General features: G+C 40.0%; 2 protein-coding genes across 3 annotated transcripts; one reads left to right on the forward strand and one right to left on the reverse strand.

Annotated features, from left to right (window-relative positions):
• Positions 1-1,440: 1,440 nt before the first annotated feature.
• LOC147865380 (glutathione S-transferase T1-like) lies at positions 1,441-4,851 on the forward strand. Its single transcript, XM_087318167.1, has 7 exons — positions 1,441-1,597; positions 1,708-1,781; positions 3,450-3,510; positions 3,597-3,650; positions 3,725-3,804; positions 4,263-4,468; positions 4,560-4,851. Exons 1-7 carry the CDS (start codon positions 1,530-1,532, stop codon positions 4,758-4,760), a joined length of 744 nt encoding a protein of 247 aa, XP_087174293.1. The 5' UTR covers positions 1,441-1,529; the 3' UTR covers positions 4,761-4,851.
• Positions 4,852-6,582: 1,731 nt separating this feature from the next.
• On the reverse strand, positions 6,583-15,083 carry LOC147865381 (callose synthase 12-like). Of its 2 annotated transcripts, none has more exons than XM_087318168.1 (2): positions 14,460-15,083; positions 6,583-12,068 (listed from the first exon to the last, which is right to left on the reverse strand). In XM_087318168.1, the coding sequence occupies exons 1-2, from the start codon at positions 14,953-14,955 to the stop codon at positions 7,117-7,119; spliced, it is 5,448 nt and encodes a 1,815-aa protein (XP_087174294.1). In that variant the 5' UTR covers positions 14,956-15,083; the 3' UTR covers positions 6,583-7,116. The 2 variants fall into 2 exon arrangements, with proteins under 2 accessions (XP_087174294.1, XP_087174295.1); XM_087318169.1 differs by lacking the exon at positions 14,460-15,083 and adding an exon at positions 13,033-13,236 and having other exon boundaries at positions 6,583-12,063.
• Positions 15,084-15,290: the final 207 nt, after the last annotated feature.

Below are 15,290 nucleotides of genomic sequence, written 5' to 3' on the forward strand. Positions count from 1 at the left end.
CAATCTTTAATGCGGGTTAGATTACGAAATAAAATGACCCATGTCAAAAACTTCCCACATAATACATGCAAAGACTGAAACACATGTACAAAATAATTTATATATAACCATATATGTGCTTAACATCATACATGATTCAACATAATATCTCTCTCAACGCCACACTTGGAATATTGGTTATTCCATTAATAGCATGTTGTCAATACATTAAATAATCTACCTCATGAAATACTAGGCAATGGCAATATTACCACAACGTCAACTTACAATGCATTATAATTGCAAAATAGTTTTGCAGTTAGCATACAAAAGATCATAAAGCCGGAATCCTTCACGACAACGTTCTTTTATCATGCAATTGATTTTGTATTCTTTGTAAAAGGTTCATGCAACCATTTCAAAGCCCTTTACTAAATAGGAGAAATTATTCTATTTTGTTTGCGTATATGCAAACACTTAACTCCAAACTAAAAGTTACGATCCATAAGAGTTTACTTATTATTACGCCTCTTGGTGCCACACTTGCAATATCAAAAGGCTTTGATGTATCCCATGCATTACAATTGAAAACTCCAAGGGACACCCCAAACATTATGTTAGGGTTTGCTCCATATAAAAGTGAAAGGGACACCCTTGTAGAACAATCGTCAATTTGTGCAACACTTCAAATTGTATCCATGTCTCGAGTAAAATGGAAGATTTTATCCTTGATGGAGGGAAGTAAACATGACAGTTATTTGAGAAGGTGAATTGTATCAGAATTATGAATATATTAGCCTTATCTGATGATTGAAGGCGCATTTGATAATGAATGTGCTTCAATCATGGATGGATAATGGTTTACACCGTATTAAACAAACATACCAAAAGTAGTACATGTCATAGCCACACAATAATATTACATGGCCATGCATGCACACATTGAATTATACAACAAAATATACATTATACCCATGACGTGTTCATGTCACATGTGTGGTTTGTGCAAATGCACATTCGATACGGCCCATCCTTTATCTCTATGATTGTTGGTTGTGCCACAAGAATGCGAGCAAAGATCGACGAGTAACGATTTCCGAGCATGACAATAAGACCTGCATGAGATGTAAATGGTGGAAAAAAAGCCGACAAGATGAAGTAGTGCATCGATCGTGTTGAGTTGTCTGTCGATGCGAGAAGGGAAGCCAACCCTAAACCCTAAACGGATAACCCCACGATCCCATCAGATATAATCGGATCGGACCATATAATATAATCGGATCGGACCATATAACATAATCGGATCGGACCATATAATCTAAAGATTGTCATGATACAATGCAATGGAGAGGCAATAGAAGCAAAAAAGAGAAGAAGAGGAGTGCAGCCCTGTTTTCTCCATCCACATCATCTGTCTCAATCAATCTACAAAACAAACTATGCATACAATACAATAAATATGTACAGGAAAGCCCATTTAGTTCTCTATCTGTAATGCTTTCTTCTTCTTCTTCTTCTGCTGCTGCTGCCTCCTCCTCCATCTCCCAGATATGGCGAACCTGCGGTTGTTTGTCGATCGGATGTCTCAGCCTTCTCGAGCTGTTCTCATCTTTTGCCTGTGAGTCCCTCCCTACCTTCCTCTCCATATATTATCATTTGCATTCTGAACGTTTTCCTTTCTTTCATTCATTCTTTCTGAATCTCTCCGGTTTGTTTGTTTATTTGCAGCGTGAATGAGATCCCTGTTGATGTGAAAAATGTGAGCTTGATTAAAGGAGAGCATAGAAAACCCGAGTTTAAGTGTAATATCCGTCTCTCTTCAAATCTGCTGTTTGTTATTAAACGTGTTTACACTTTCTTTGCTAATATTGAATGCGTTTCTATTAATTATTACATAGCTGCTATTTTCTTGATCGTAGGAAATTTCACTCATTAGGATTGGGATCCATGAAATTATGTTCTTTTCTTTATTTAGAATGTGTATGATTGTTTTCTTATGGACTGGAATATATATTGCTGTTGTCGTTGGATTGTTGAATTTGAGTGTGCGTTCATTTTCTTTTGCATTAGAATGAAGGTAAATTTATTCTTTTGGTTAAGAATGCATATAAATATTCATGTTGCTTGTTGGGATTGGAATGCATCAGAATGCTTTCTTAATATTGATTGGAATGTTTATTGCTGTTTTTTTTGTATGTTAATTTTCTTCTAATGGATTGGAATTTAGGTTTTTGCTTGTATATTGATGTGCTCGATTAGCAAAACTAGTTTACAGTTCTCTTATGCAAAACTCTAGGATTCAGAATGATAATGAAATCACGAATTATGTCTTGGTTGAACTTCCCCAAGAGCTGCTTGCCAAGATCTATTATTAACTTCAATTGTCTTGTCTTGAGTTCTACACACCTACATAGATAATTTGTTATATCTTGACTGAGCTTCACCAAATGTCTCATGCATATGGAAATCTAAGATTCAGATTCATTCTGAAATCACGAATTATCTCTGCATTGAATTTCCCCAAAAGCTGCATGCCAAGATCTATCATTAACTTCATGATGAGCGCTAGTCACTTGGATAGATTCTTTGTTATCTCTTATGGTGAAATTCAACAAAGAAAGAACATTTTGTCTATCTAAGTGGCCTCACAGCAGACATGAATGCGATATTTTAGTACAAGGCCTAAGCACAAGTAATTAATAAAGTCTGTGATTATGTCTCTAACAACAAGAAGCAGTAGATTTTGGGTCAATAATTCAAATGCCGCACTCTACAAAGATCTGTGCTGGTTTTAATTGTGTAGCGAAGAGTAATCATATGAATCATCTATGCTGCCACTAATCAGCATGTGCTACATTGGCACAATTTCCAAATCCTATCCTAGATAGGAAAATCTCAGCTCATGGATGTCTAATGAAAGAAAAATTTGTAAATATAAGCACTAGGGTAAGGATCCTGGCAAAGATGGTAATTGAATTTCTTGTAATAGTTAGGGAAACATGAAAGAGTCAGTGAGATGGAAATTAATACTTAGATGTCATCCGAGCTTAGAAATTTCATGTATTTGATAATCGGAACATCCTATAGTGTGCAAATTGCCATCAGTAGATATAATCAACAGTCTCTAATCTGAATAGAGAAGAAGCTTTTCACATGTTAAATATGAGAATTATCTGATTATGTGATAGGATAAAAGCATCTTCTAAGTCTTCCTAGGTATTCTGTTGAACTAGTGATTCTTTGCTCCTACATGATTTGATATTTCAAAAGACAAATTATAGGGAAGTAGTCATGTCTAACAATGATTGGATCCTTGGAGGGTAATGGGCCTCAAAATATATGTTCTCTTCTTTCCTGGTTGAACTGTGTAAAGACATGTTCTTGCGTGTTACATGAGGAATGCCATTTACTTGCTATATGAATGTAAGGAATGATCGTTGTCATTTTGAATTATTACTTCACATTGACAGCCATAAACCCACTGGGGCTCGTGCCTGCCATTGACCATGATGGATTTCATCTCTTTGAGAGGTATGGTTTACCAAAGTTTTATTTTCTATGAAATTTGGTGTTTGCAATTATTTCTATCAAGAGGGTGTCCTTGATTTGACATGTAGTCACGCAATCTTGAGGTACCTGTCATGTGCATTTCCCAATGTGAAAGATCACTGGTAAGCATCCTTGTTTCTCATTTTATGCAACATGATAGACGTGTGGTTTTTACTATATTGCACTTGGGTTTCAGGTATCCTGCGGATCTAAGAAAGAGAGCTCAAATTGATTGTATTTTGGATTGGCATCATACCAACCTTAGACATGGTGCAGGTAAGGATGAAATACTTTTTCTTTCACTTAATGGGGGCAGGCCATCTCAAACCATGCTTAAACACATGGCACTAAATAAATAAATACAACTAAATAAACCATGCTTCACACATGGCACATGGGCGTAAGGACTAGTCAAGTTCTACAACTAAATAAATAGAGGCATATAGTTCCTACGATTATATGTCAAAGAGATTCAATTATGATCATAGCAGATACAAATTATAGGTTGAAGAGAAAGTGCAAGTGAACATGTGGTTATACTCATTTTTTTACAGCCTATCAACAATATAGACAATTTAGTGTTATGTGAGAAGCAACATGGTTGGTAGACATTTACTTCAGAATAATGATATGATCAAGAGAATATACTAGTGACTTCAGTAGTGGGTATGTTATTGCAAGGGTTTGGTGAAGACAATATACTGGTGGATTCAATACTTGGTATTTTGCTGCAGCTGGTTTGGTGTTTAACCGTGTTTTTGCGCCTTCATTGGGTCGAACTCTGGATCCACAATCTGCCTCTGCAGCTGAAACTGTTCTGAAAACATCTCTTGCGACCATGGAGACCCTATGGTTGAAAGACTATGGGAAGTTCTTGACTGGCTCTTTGCAGCCATCCATTGCTGACTTGAGCCTAGCTTGTGAGGTTATGCAGTTACAGGTTTGCTCTTACCGTTTTTGGCAAGGTAGATCTACACCATTATATGATTATTCTTAATATGTTTGTTATGTGTTTGTGTCAACACCCTAAGGTTCTTGGTAAGGATGCCATAGCAGAGTTACTTGACCCACGACCAAAGGTGATCAAATGGCTTGACGCCGTTCAAGAAGCAACATCACCGCATTTTTCTTCTGTGACTGAGACTCTGCTGAAAGCTGCCGTCATGTACCAGAAAAAGAGAGAAAGTGACAAGGCCAACCTAGATGGATCAAACAGACAATCAAAATTATAATATGAGTATATAATCATGCAAGTCAAACACTGCTTGGGCAATCAAACTATGAAAATGAAATAATGGAATATATATTATGATTATTTGATCATTTGCAGAAAATCCAGAGTAAAATAGATTGGTTTCTGCAAGTATATTATAGGAAGAATGTACATGTCGTAAGGTATTTATGCTTGCTGCCTTTATGTTTTATCTATTAGGGTTTTAATCTATGAAGCAATTTGGAGCCAGATATAATGGTTAACAGGTGTTCTCATGCTTGCATGATTTTTTTTTCTCAAACATTATTTTTTCTCTACACGTTGCAATAATTTGCTTTTATATGGATACATTATATGGTAACATCATATTGTGATATACATTAGAAGGAAGGGAAATCTCTTCTGCCTTTTTGGTGGGCACAAGCTCCACTTATATAGAGGCCCAAATGGGTTGTTACACATTTGGTGCCTAACTGCATGGGCTATGTGCATTGTGCCACACATGGCCACTCCACAATATTATCATAGTACTGTTGCTATTTTTAACGTGAAACTCGTTGCTCTACTATGTTAGGCATCAGGTGTTATGTTAGGCACAGGTACAAGTACATGGAATCAGGAACCATCACAACTACAGAAGAGTTGTTTCTGTCATAGCTCTCTCTTCAGGTCACCATAAGGGAGCATCACATTTGACCTCAGGAATGATCATATCAGAAAGGAACAAAGATTTCCCTCCGTGAGCATCCTTGACTGCATTTAGTTCTTTTTAAGCTTGACTTACTGACTTAGTAATGCACATCTTTTGCATTCAGCCATTGTATGTGACATGCTATGGGCTTTATTTCCAGGCAAAAATATTAAAACTTGTAAAATGGGCACAATATTTTGCTCAGGGTTAATAACCACTCTTTGAACAATGTAGAGCTGTAGGGAGGTCTAAGCTAAGAGAGAATTCAATATGGTTACAATGCCCTGATGTCAAAACTAATGTCTTTTTTGAAAGCAATGTGATGATTTTCCAACTTTAAAAGAGTGCTATCTAGAAAACAAGATATACTTTTTTTGAAAAACCTGTTTTCCCCAATAGTTTGCTACTATATTAGGCTTCAAACTCAGAATGTGGTATGCTTATGATTTTGTAGATTACTAAATCACCGCCACTTTCCAAGTAGTGAGAACACATTAATTGGAACATAATGGTGGTCTTTCCTATTCGTTTAATCGGTAGTAATGTCTTTTTATGTAGTACTTGGACGGCATAATAGTCTAATTAATAGACCCAACAATTACCTCTACTTAAACAGTATTATGTTGATTTATTTTGGAAGGAGCATACATTATTATAAGCAGTGAAAAGTCAGGGTATTTTTTGTTTCCGTTTTTCCTTGGTAACTTTTCGTATTGTGAATAAAAAGAGAGGAGGTGACCTAAGTTTATTCAAACTAAGTTTATTTTGCCCTGGCAATTCCGGCCATAATCTGCATGCGGTTTTCATCATCATGAAGGCCTTGATGAAAAAGGGGCGGGTTTGATGAACCAGTTGGTTTTCATCCGGATGAACCGGCGGGTTAGCTTGCCCGTGAGGGCAGGCAGCTCTTTGTCCGCACATATGTCGCCCGGGGAACCGGGCGGGGGATCTGCTGCATCCCTATCATTGACATCAGGGCAGTTTCCATGTCATCTCCAACATCCGTAGTAAGGTTCAGCAAATCCAGAAAAGAAAAGCACTTTTAGAATCCAACAAACTTGTGCATGTAGCACAAAAATTAATATTATTTTCATAATTGACCAAACACCTCCCATAATGAACTAGTGATCAAATATCAGGCAGTTGCATATAGAAGAGTGCATGCATTAGAAGTATCTGGATGAATTAAATACAGTCCAATTGTTTCTATAAATAATACAGGTTGCAGGTTAGCACCTAAAGTAATTCATTATCTGATAGATCTGATGAATACTTGTAATTTATAATCCAAAGATCTGAGCTACATCAGTGGATTGAGAGAGGTAACTCTTTGCTAGCTGTAGCAGTTGGAGAGTAAATTGAAACATAAAATTTGTGACACTTTTTGAAAGATTCAAATCCCAGGATCTCTGCTTGTAAACTTTGCACATAAAAAAACACACTTTCTGAATGAATGTAGTAGACAAAGATTTAAACTTATCAGAAAAAAATGACACTTTTCCGAACATTCAAATACAGGATATTTGCTCACACTTGCGCACTTTCTCAACGCCTAGAAGTTGTAGCCACAGATTAGACATTTTTTCAGCATCAATTATCCCCTTCTTCTGGCACACAGCCCGAATTCAGCCTTTTCTTAAGCTTTATCAGCATCTCCACCAGATTCAACCTTCTTGCAGCCACCCTAATAGCCTGGATTTGGCCTTTTCCCAACCAGTATACGAGAAATTTGAAGGCCTCGACTAAATGCTTCATTGAAAAGAATCCTTGTTTGCATTGATTGGAACCCTGGCAGCCAAGATAACACTGCCACAGGAATTAACACTATGATTCCAAAGCCCAGTTCATAAATGCGAGCGACGGAAACCACCAATGGCCACACCTTCAGCCTCACTAGAAGTGGCCGGAACACTAGGGCTATAGATATTAAACCCCAACCCGTAGGCAGAAAAGCTAACAAGCTCACCACCGCATCCACAAATTCAAAGGCTGTAAATTCGAACAGCAATATGACAAGTAGAATGACAGAAAGCGCTACCATTGATTGAATCAATCTGTAATAGATGTGATTCTTTGCTGAATACCTTCTGGAAGCTACTCCAAGAATCATGTAGAAGACAAGTGTTACGACAATGTAGATCCATGACAGCAGGTACACGAGGATGCTCTTACTATTGTTTGCAATATTCAGTTGGTACACAATTCCATATTGAAAGAAGAAAAAACGCAGGCTGAGCACGACCTCCAAAACTTTCCCCCAGAAACCTGTATTCTGCAAGTGTTCTTGTTCCTCATACCACCATGCTTCCCAGCTTTGCTCTGACTTGATGGAAATGCCACCTTCATACCAGATCCAATCTAAGAAATTCTCAAAATCTTCAACTGTTTTAAGCCAATCAAATCCTGAGGGATTGAAGAGAAATGGGGCCATGAGCCACGAAAGTGCCAAAAACCAACTTGAGAATGAGATGAGGATATACGATGTGGGATTAGAACCAGCAGAACCATAACTCATGTATACAATTAGCAACAGCACAAGCTCAATTCCTTTCACAAAATGACTCCTCGCAAAGAGCCTGTAAATATGTGCAAATCTTTCATGCATCACAACAAACCCTCGACCTGTTGCACGGTATTTTGCACCACCATGAAGAATAGTTCGACCAAAAAAGTGGGCACGAGTGCCTAAAGAGAAGGTAAAAAACACAGAAGAAAGCTGAAGTAGCATTGTGAGAAAATCCCACACTGCTGTTGTGAACCCAAACTCTATTGTATTTTCCACAATCATAGGAAGGGCAGTGAATAATCCAAGCTGAACAATGAACTGTTGATTGAGAGATGCAGTAAGAGCATCATTGCCAAGAGTACTAGCAGCAATACCCTTGTCTAGGCCGCTTAGGGCTAGGTAAACACGGCCCCATAAGAATGCATATACCGTCAACACGACCATCATATTGCTGATAAAAAAGCCCACGGTTGTGTAATAGAAGGAGAGCATGCGGAAAAAGTCTAGCCGATGGCCAAGGCGATAGACATCTCGGCTAAGAATTTGTTCCCCATTACCACTCGAAACTTTGGCCTCAAAAAGGGCTGTCTGGTTAAGCCCAACATCTCTGCCTTTCCCCACCTGAATGTACTCATGATGAGTTACATTTCCTCCCCTTAGAGTGCAATTGAAGCCAGCATAAATATCCTCACTTATATTGATAACCTTGGATGCTTTGCTGATGCCTCCCCTTGTTAGAAACCATAATCGATCAAATACATCTGGATGACCATAATGCATCCGCACCTTCAAGGGATTAGCAAGCACACGCTGACCTAGTGTCACAAAACTTGTCTCCTGGGCAGACATAAACCAGGCCAAAGAGGAAACTGAACCAGTAAATATATGCTCTCGAATGCCCAGAATCTGAGGGCGACGCACACCATGTTTCTTTGTGAATTCCTGCAGCAAATTTCGGGCCTTCAATGCCTCTTCAAAATAATTATCTTGATTCATGTCTATCGTCTGCACTGCATCACCTCTAGTAAAAATAAGTGCATGGTTTTGATTCTCAGGCTTTCCTTCACCTAGTTTCAATGGGCCTGGTAGCTGAACCCGATAAATTTCTACCTCCCTTTCATGCAGTTGGTCATACTTAACAAGGACCGAGAAATACAATTTTGAGTTGCGTTCAGTAATCTCATCAACATAGGCAACCCTAAGTGCTTCATGCTTTTTCATAAGAAACAGGATGTCATCTGCCTGGACCTCATTCCTTTCCTTCTGGGAACCATATATCTGGCAAGCAACAACGTATGTGAACTTCATGCTGGCAGTGGCTCGCTGTTGTGCTTCCTTGAAGAGAGCACCGACACCGCTGCTTCGGCGACTGAAAGACCATTGAGAGCTGGACTCACGTGCAATGTCAGCACCTTCTGTCTGTGTGCCCATCGATGAAGTAGCTGCCAACAACTCTCTACCATGTTGCATTTCGACTTCGGAGGCATCATCCAAATAGGCAAGCATTTGCAAGGCTCTATGATAGTAGGACATGCCCCGTACCGTTCGCGCAAGAGTCTGCCCTCTATATGAAGCCCATAACCTCAGGTGTAACACATTCTCCGCCTCCCATAACTGCTTCATATCTTTCAGATCCTCCTCCCTCTGCATCCTCTCGAGAAAATTGTCCCACTCATCAGGAAAGATCTTGTTGAGATAGAATAAGATGGAAATGCCATCCTCATTTTTCGCACGCAGCTTCTCTTTGCTATACATGACATCTTCGCTGTAATAAGGGGTCAGGACACTGAAAGCAAGCATCTTTTCAACAGTTGGAGCATGTGGCATCTTCATGAAGAGAGAATTGCTAAAAAAGGCAATGCGCCGCTTGGCTTCAAGGTTCTTTGGGACATTGTTCATAGCTTCCCGAGTGCTAAGAGTGGTCTTGAACCTTCTTAACTGCCGGAAAAAAGATGCCTCCTTGGGCTTCGGAAGCTCAATGGCATCTGAAAACAAGAGTTCCTCTGCAACAACGAGGCCACTAGATGATTGCCTCTGCAATTCTTCTGAACGTAGATCTCTTACTACAACTTCATATAGATTCTGCAAAGCACGCACTACCAAAGGTAGAGCTTTGGGGCCTGGCTTCGTGTCCAAAATCGTTACAAGAGCAAGAACCCGAGAATGCACTTCTGGCAGCTCCTTCACTACGTAATTCTGTAGAAATGTTCCACTATCAATTGAATGTTCAATCTCTGAAAATATCCTTTCAATTAAGGCATGCTCATTGGTGCCTTCTTTAATAATTCTGTGAAGAATGTGTTTGATGCTACCATAGCTTTCTATCACAGCACATTTCTTATATTCACTTCTACGAATCTTTTTCCACAAGCGCTTGTCATCCTTGCCATTGAAATCGACAGCCTGTCCTAACGCAAGAAGAAGCTCATTAGAGAGCAGCACAGATGGCCATTGGATCACGCTAATGTTCCAAGCAGGTGCTGGAATCTCCAGGATCTCCACTTCCCGATCACTGATAATGTCTTCTTCTCGGAAGATATGGATGATTGTGTTCCAAACAAATGCAAATTTCCCAGCTTCCAAAGAGTTGGATTCAAGCTTTTTATAGTTTGTTCCAAATCCATACCTAAGCTTGAGCCTCAGCCAGACATCGCTGATGGTAGCAGACCACGTACCCCATGCTCTTGCAGGTAGCAATGACTCCTCAGGCATGAGGTTGAAGAAAACTGCACTTGCAAAGAATGGAAATCTCAGTTTCAGTTGTTGGATGTTTCGGATCTCACCAATGTGAGAAAATAGACCTACTAAGGCACCCACAAGTGATGAGTAAACTGTATACCAAATCTGAGTGTCCATGAAATAGATCAGCATCACTGGTGCCCAAAGCACTGCTACTGCAAACCGAGTGCCCTTTCCCCAAAACTCATGCCACGAATACTCGATGTCCTGAAGGGATACAAGCTCCCTGGTTGGGTTCACAAGTGGTTTCACCTGTAGGAAGTAGCTGAAAGAAATCTTCGTAAGAAGCACAAGGCACCAGAATAGTGTGTATTTTATGCTGTCCCAGATACCTTCCTGGAGGCCTCTGCCCACAAACCAACGAGACTGGAACCACCATGTAAGAGCATAGAAAATCTTGAATTCTGACTTTTCCACTACGTTGCCGATGCAAGGGAGGAAAAACAAGCCCAATGTGATGACTTCAGGCAATATGAACACCGCTGCAGCTTCGAGGAACTGGATAAATGCTGTATTGGCATCACCTGACCAGCTGCGGATAGAATTCCTTTGATTCCACATCCTGATGTAGAGGATCAGAAAGATAATAGTCCAACCAGCCGCAACTACAATCTTCAAGATCATACGAAGGCCAATCGAGAGTGTTTGTGTAGAAATAAGACGGAATTGCATAAATATATCAAGCACGGCCTGAAGAACGCGAAGACTAGCCCAAGTTATGAAAATAGAGAGAATCCGTGCCTGAGCTTCCCTGTCTGCCAGCTGTGTCCAAGGATTATCATTGCTATGGAAGGCTAGGATGATCATAACTTGCAACAATAGAAAATGCCCAGTCCAAAGATGATCAAAGCTATGAAAAACATTCCAAAAGGAGCGTTGTTCAACGAAACCTGTCTTCCCAACCTTCCTTTGATGTCCAAAGAGCTTTCTATTTTCATCTGAAGCAGCAGTAGCAGTAGCTGATGCTGGATCAAGCATGAAAGAGCATGAACGGTTCAACGGCCATGACAGCTGGGTGAAGCACCTCTTTGACCAAAAAAACTCATTTAGGTCATCATAGTTCCTCCATGCTGAATGAGGAGCTTTACCTTCCTGGGATGCTTGTGCCTCTGCCCTAACGAGGTTGTAAAGAGGCGTGACTACCTGATGCAAGAAGGAGTCCTTCCCAGAGTAGCTCGGCCGGAAGGGTTGGGCGGTATCATCAATATATTTCTCCAAGACGCGGTTCATCTCTCCAGCCATGTTGTGGAAGATGAAACAAAGGCACTCTGGCATGAACCTGAGGTTTGCTGCCTCGCCCCAAATGAGAAGGAAGAGGCCTGTGTACAGAAGCTCGCGCTGGTCATTCACCTGGTTCTTACTCTTTGGGAGCCATAGGTTGTTCTTCTTACCTATTATCAGAAAGACAATCCACCTGTTTATACATAGCTTACGCCCTTTGCCCACTCTCCCCCTCACTCTCTGCAAACACTGTCCGTTGTAATGCTACTAGAAATTGAAAAAATTCCAATAGTGCATGCACTTCAAAGAGTTTATAAGTGCATATTTGATGCAAACTTGACAATGCCTCAAAACTGCCATTCCAGCAGGGTCCACTATATCCTGAGACTGTTTGTTAAAGAATATCTGGATGTGTGTGTAAAGGAAAAGAAAGGGATACCAGTGTCTTCCACAGCCACATTGGAAGCTCTCTACACAAGTTGAGAACAGTCTAATTTTGAGTACTATTGCGATTGCATTAATACTCAATATTGGTAAAATTACTGGGCAGAGCTTGTTGATGTCTAAACTTTCATCCAGACATGCCTCCCAATACAACAAGACATGCAATCACAAAGATATGTGCTCGCTCACACACATTGAAATGAAAACAGGGGTTGGCAGAATATTGAGCAGAAAAAGGGGAATTTGGGATCTCTATTTCTCAGCGTAACAAAAGAAGAAGAATGTGTCACATTTGAATAACTGAAAAATGTAAACATCAGGCATTATTTTCAGGATTTCCTATGCGGCTGTGCTCGCTTTTAACAAATCTTAATGAAGACAGAACCATTGCTGATAACAGAAGGAATACTCTTTGTGCGTCTACTCAACACTTATGGGAGAACAAAACAGCAGCAAAATTCAGCAACAGGCTTACTTTTGTTATTTCTGTTTTTTTTCTTTAGCATTTAAAATGCCCACTTACACAGCCAGGGCCAGTGCTTCGTAACATCGTTGGTCCATGTTGGGCACAAGTGGACATTAATATATCATCATCATCAATATACATGGGTCAAGTAGACACCATTAGACAAGCAGAGAAATGCAGCCAACAATGGGGAAGACGGGAACCAGGATACAAGGCCATGGGACATACCAGTGACTGATCATGGAGATGATTGCCCACCATGTCAATCCACCTGATGATCACTCGGATGCAATCAGTATACTTCATCATTGCATTCCCTCACCACCACCCATCTTATGCTTGTAAGACTATCTCAAGAATAACCATCAATCATAACTTCATGCATTAACATCAATATCATGGAGCTTTACAAAGAAGCCCAGAGCTTTTATTTTTGTTTTGGTCACCCATGTTTGCAATCAATATTTGCCTCGCATGCGGATTTCAGCCTCTAATAGATTATAACATATCTTTCTTTCTTACAATATATATTGGGAAAATGATTGAGGCTGGCTGGGCAAATCCAAGCTCACATTGAGACACCCATGACCAAGAGGGCAAGACGCAGTTGGCAAACATATAATAAAGTAAATATTCAGCTACTTCTACAAGTAGCGAACAATCCTACCTTTTTCATCAAAGAGCAGAGACCTCTCCTATGGGGCACTCAAACTGCATTAATGGGAGAGAAGTTTGCATGAACTCTAATGGAGTATCCATCACTCTAAAATGCAGGGCTGGTTTCACTGTAATGACCCCAAAAGCTGGATAGGAACACTTTTCCTTCTGCAAGACCACTCGATGGGAGCTGGTTGGTTGAAGTACCTACGCGCTTCGATTCCATTACTACATCAGGGATACATCACAGAGCAACCTTCTGTAAAACCAATAGTGGACTTTAACAAATAGAGGAGTCTTTTAGAAATTATTGACTGCCAAGAAGGTTGGGTAAGATAAGTCCCATATATCTATGGAATTTGAGAACCTGCTGGTCACATGATCACTTCTGAGAGTGCATATAGGTAGTTGGTAAGTCCAACTGTCCTCAATCTTCCCAAATGAAGACACATAAATCAGACGAAAACCTAGTTCAGGTTAAATTCCACCACCCACTTGAGTTTGACCATTTAGCAGATAAGATGAATTCTGATTTAATAAATATATCCTCACAGAGGATGGTCCATATGTTTTCAGCTTGTCTTTTTAAGCAGGAAACCTCATCAATCTGCATCAATATCAGCCCCAAATTTTCAATCCTCTTTATTGCTTCCTTTCTCACTTCTATGGATTCAGTATCGAGGGAGATTCATTATTAATAAAATAGCTAGTGTTCTAGTAAATCAAAGATGGAGAAATCATGGTATTTACCATAATTCTAAATGCTTCTTGTGTGACTATAGTACCCGATTCTTACATATTAGAAGGTTCAACGAGGTTGATCTTCTTATGCAGGCTCTTTCCACATAAGTTAAAACATTTTAGAAAATAAAATATCAGATTCTTAAATCTTAAAAGAGGATAAATTGATTAATGGAAAGTTTCCTATATGAAACTACACATCCAATTCCTATATCTTTTAGAAGAAGAAAAGAAAAGGTATGGACTTACTAACCAAGGAAGGAGCACCAGCTAATATAATTCTTGAGCACTTTCTTCCTAAGTTTCCGAACAACACCCTGATCCATTTGGTCAATAGGCTCGGGCGGGGGCTGAAGCTTCATTTGATCGTTAGCAAGCAATAGAACAAGATGTTCCCTTTGGTTCTTCACATTACCGATTTGGAAGCCGAAGAAAGCTCCTAGCCAGTCAAGTAGATCCATACCACCTCGCCATGGCATCTCAGGTCGAGGAAGCTCTCCGACAACCTGTAGTGCTGCATGGGCGGCTCTTACCTCAGGGAATCGGAGGGCATCATGATCAGCCAGCATGTCATGAAGAGGTAGAATGTTGAAAGTTTCTTCTTGAACCTCTTCTTCGTCGCTAACTCCTCTTCTATTTCTTGTTATTGTTTGCTGTGGCGGCAGTACAGGTGTTGGTGTTGGTGCTGATGTTCTGCCTCTTGACCTTCCTCCGGAGGAAGAGGAGTTCTGATACTGCACCTTCTCCATGGTAGAAAAAGAAGAAAACAAAAACTAGGGAAGACAATCCTAGTGAAATAAACCCTCGGAGAAAAACATGGCAGAAAAAACTAAGAAAGGGGGGGTACTAAATCCGAAAAAAATTAACCTAAAAAACAAAACCTAGCAAACAATAACAGTCTTTGGAAAAGAACACTAGAAAAGCTTCTACAGAGACGCTGGTGTTATCACAACCCTGCGCAAGCTTCGATCTATCGGCAAATTAGAGCAAATGGTTCACTGCAGGGAGGGGGGGGGGAAAAAACAAAGAAAGAGATCTGTGAGCGCATTAGGGAAGATGGGCCCTGCTCTGCCGAGAAAAAGGG

This window comes from Azolla caroliniana, unplaced genomic scaffold, assembly GCF_043228905.1.
Source record: "Azolla caroliniana isolate FFs.n. ecotype wild unplaced genomic scaffold, voAzoCaro1.0.p SCAF_4, whole genome shotgun sequence".
NCBI lineage: Eukaryota > Viridiplantae > Streptophyta > Polypodiopsida > Salviniales > Salviniaceae > Azolla > Azolla caroliniana.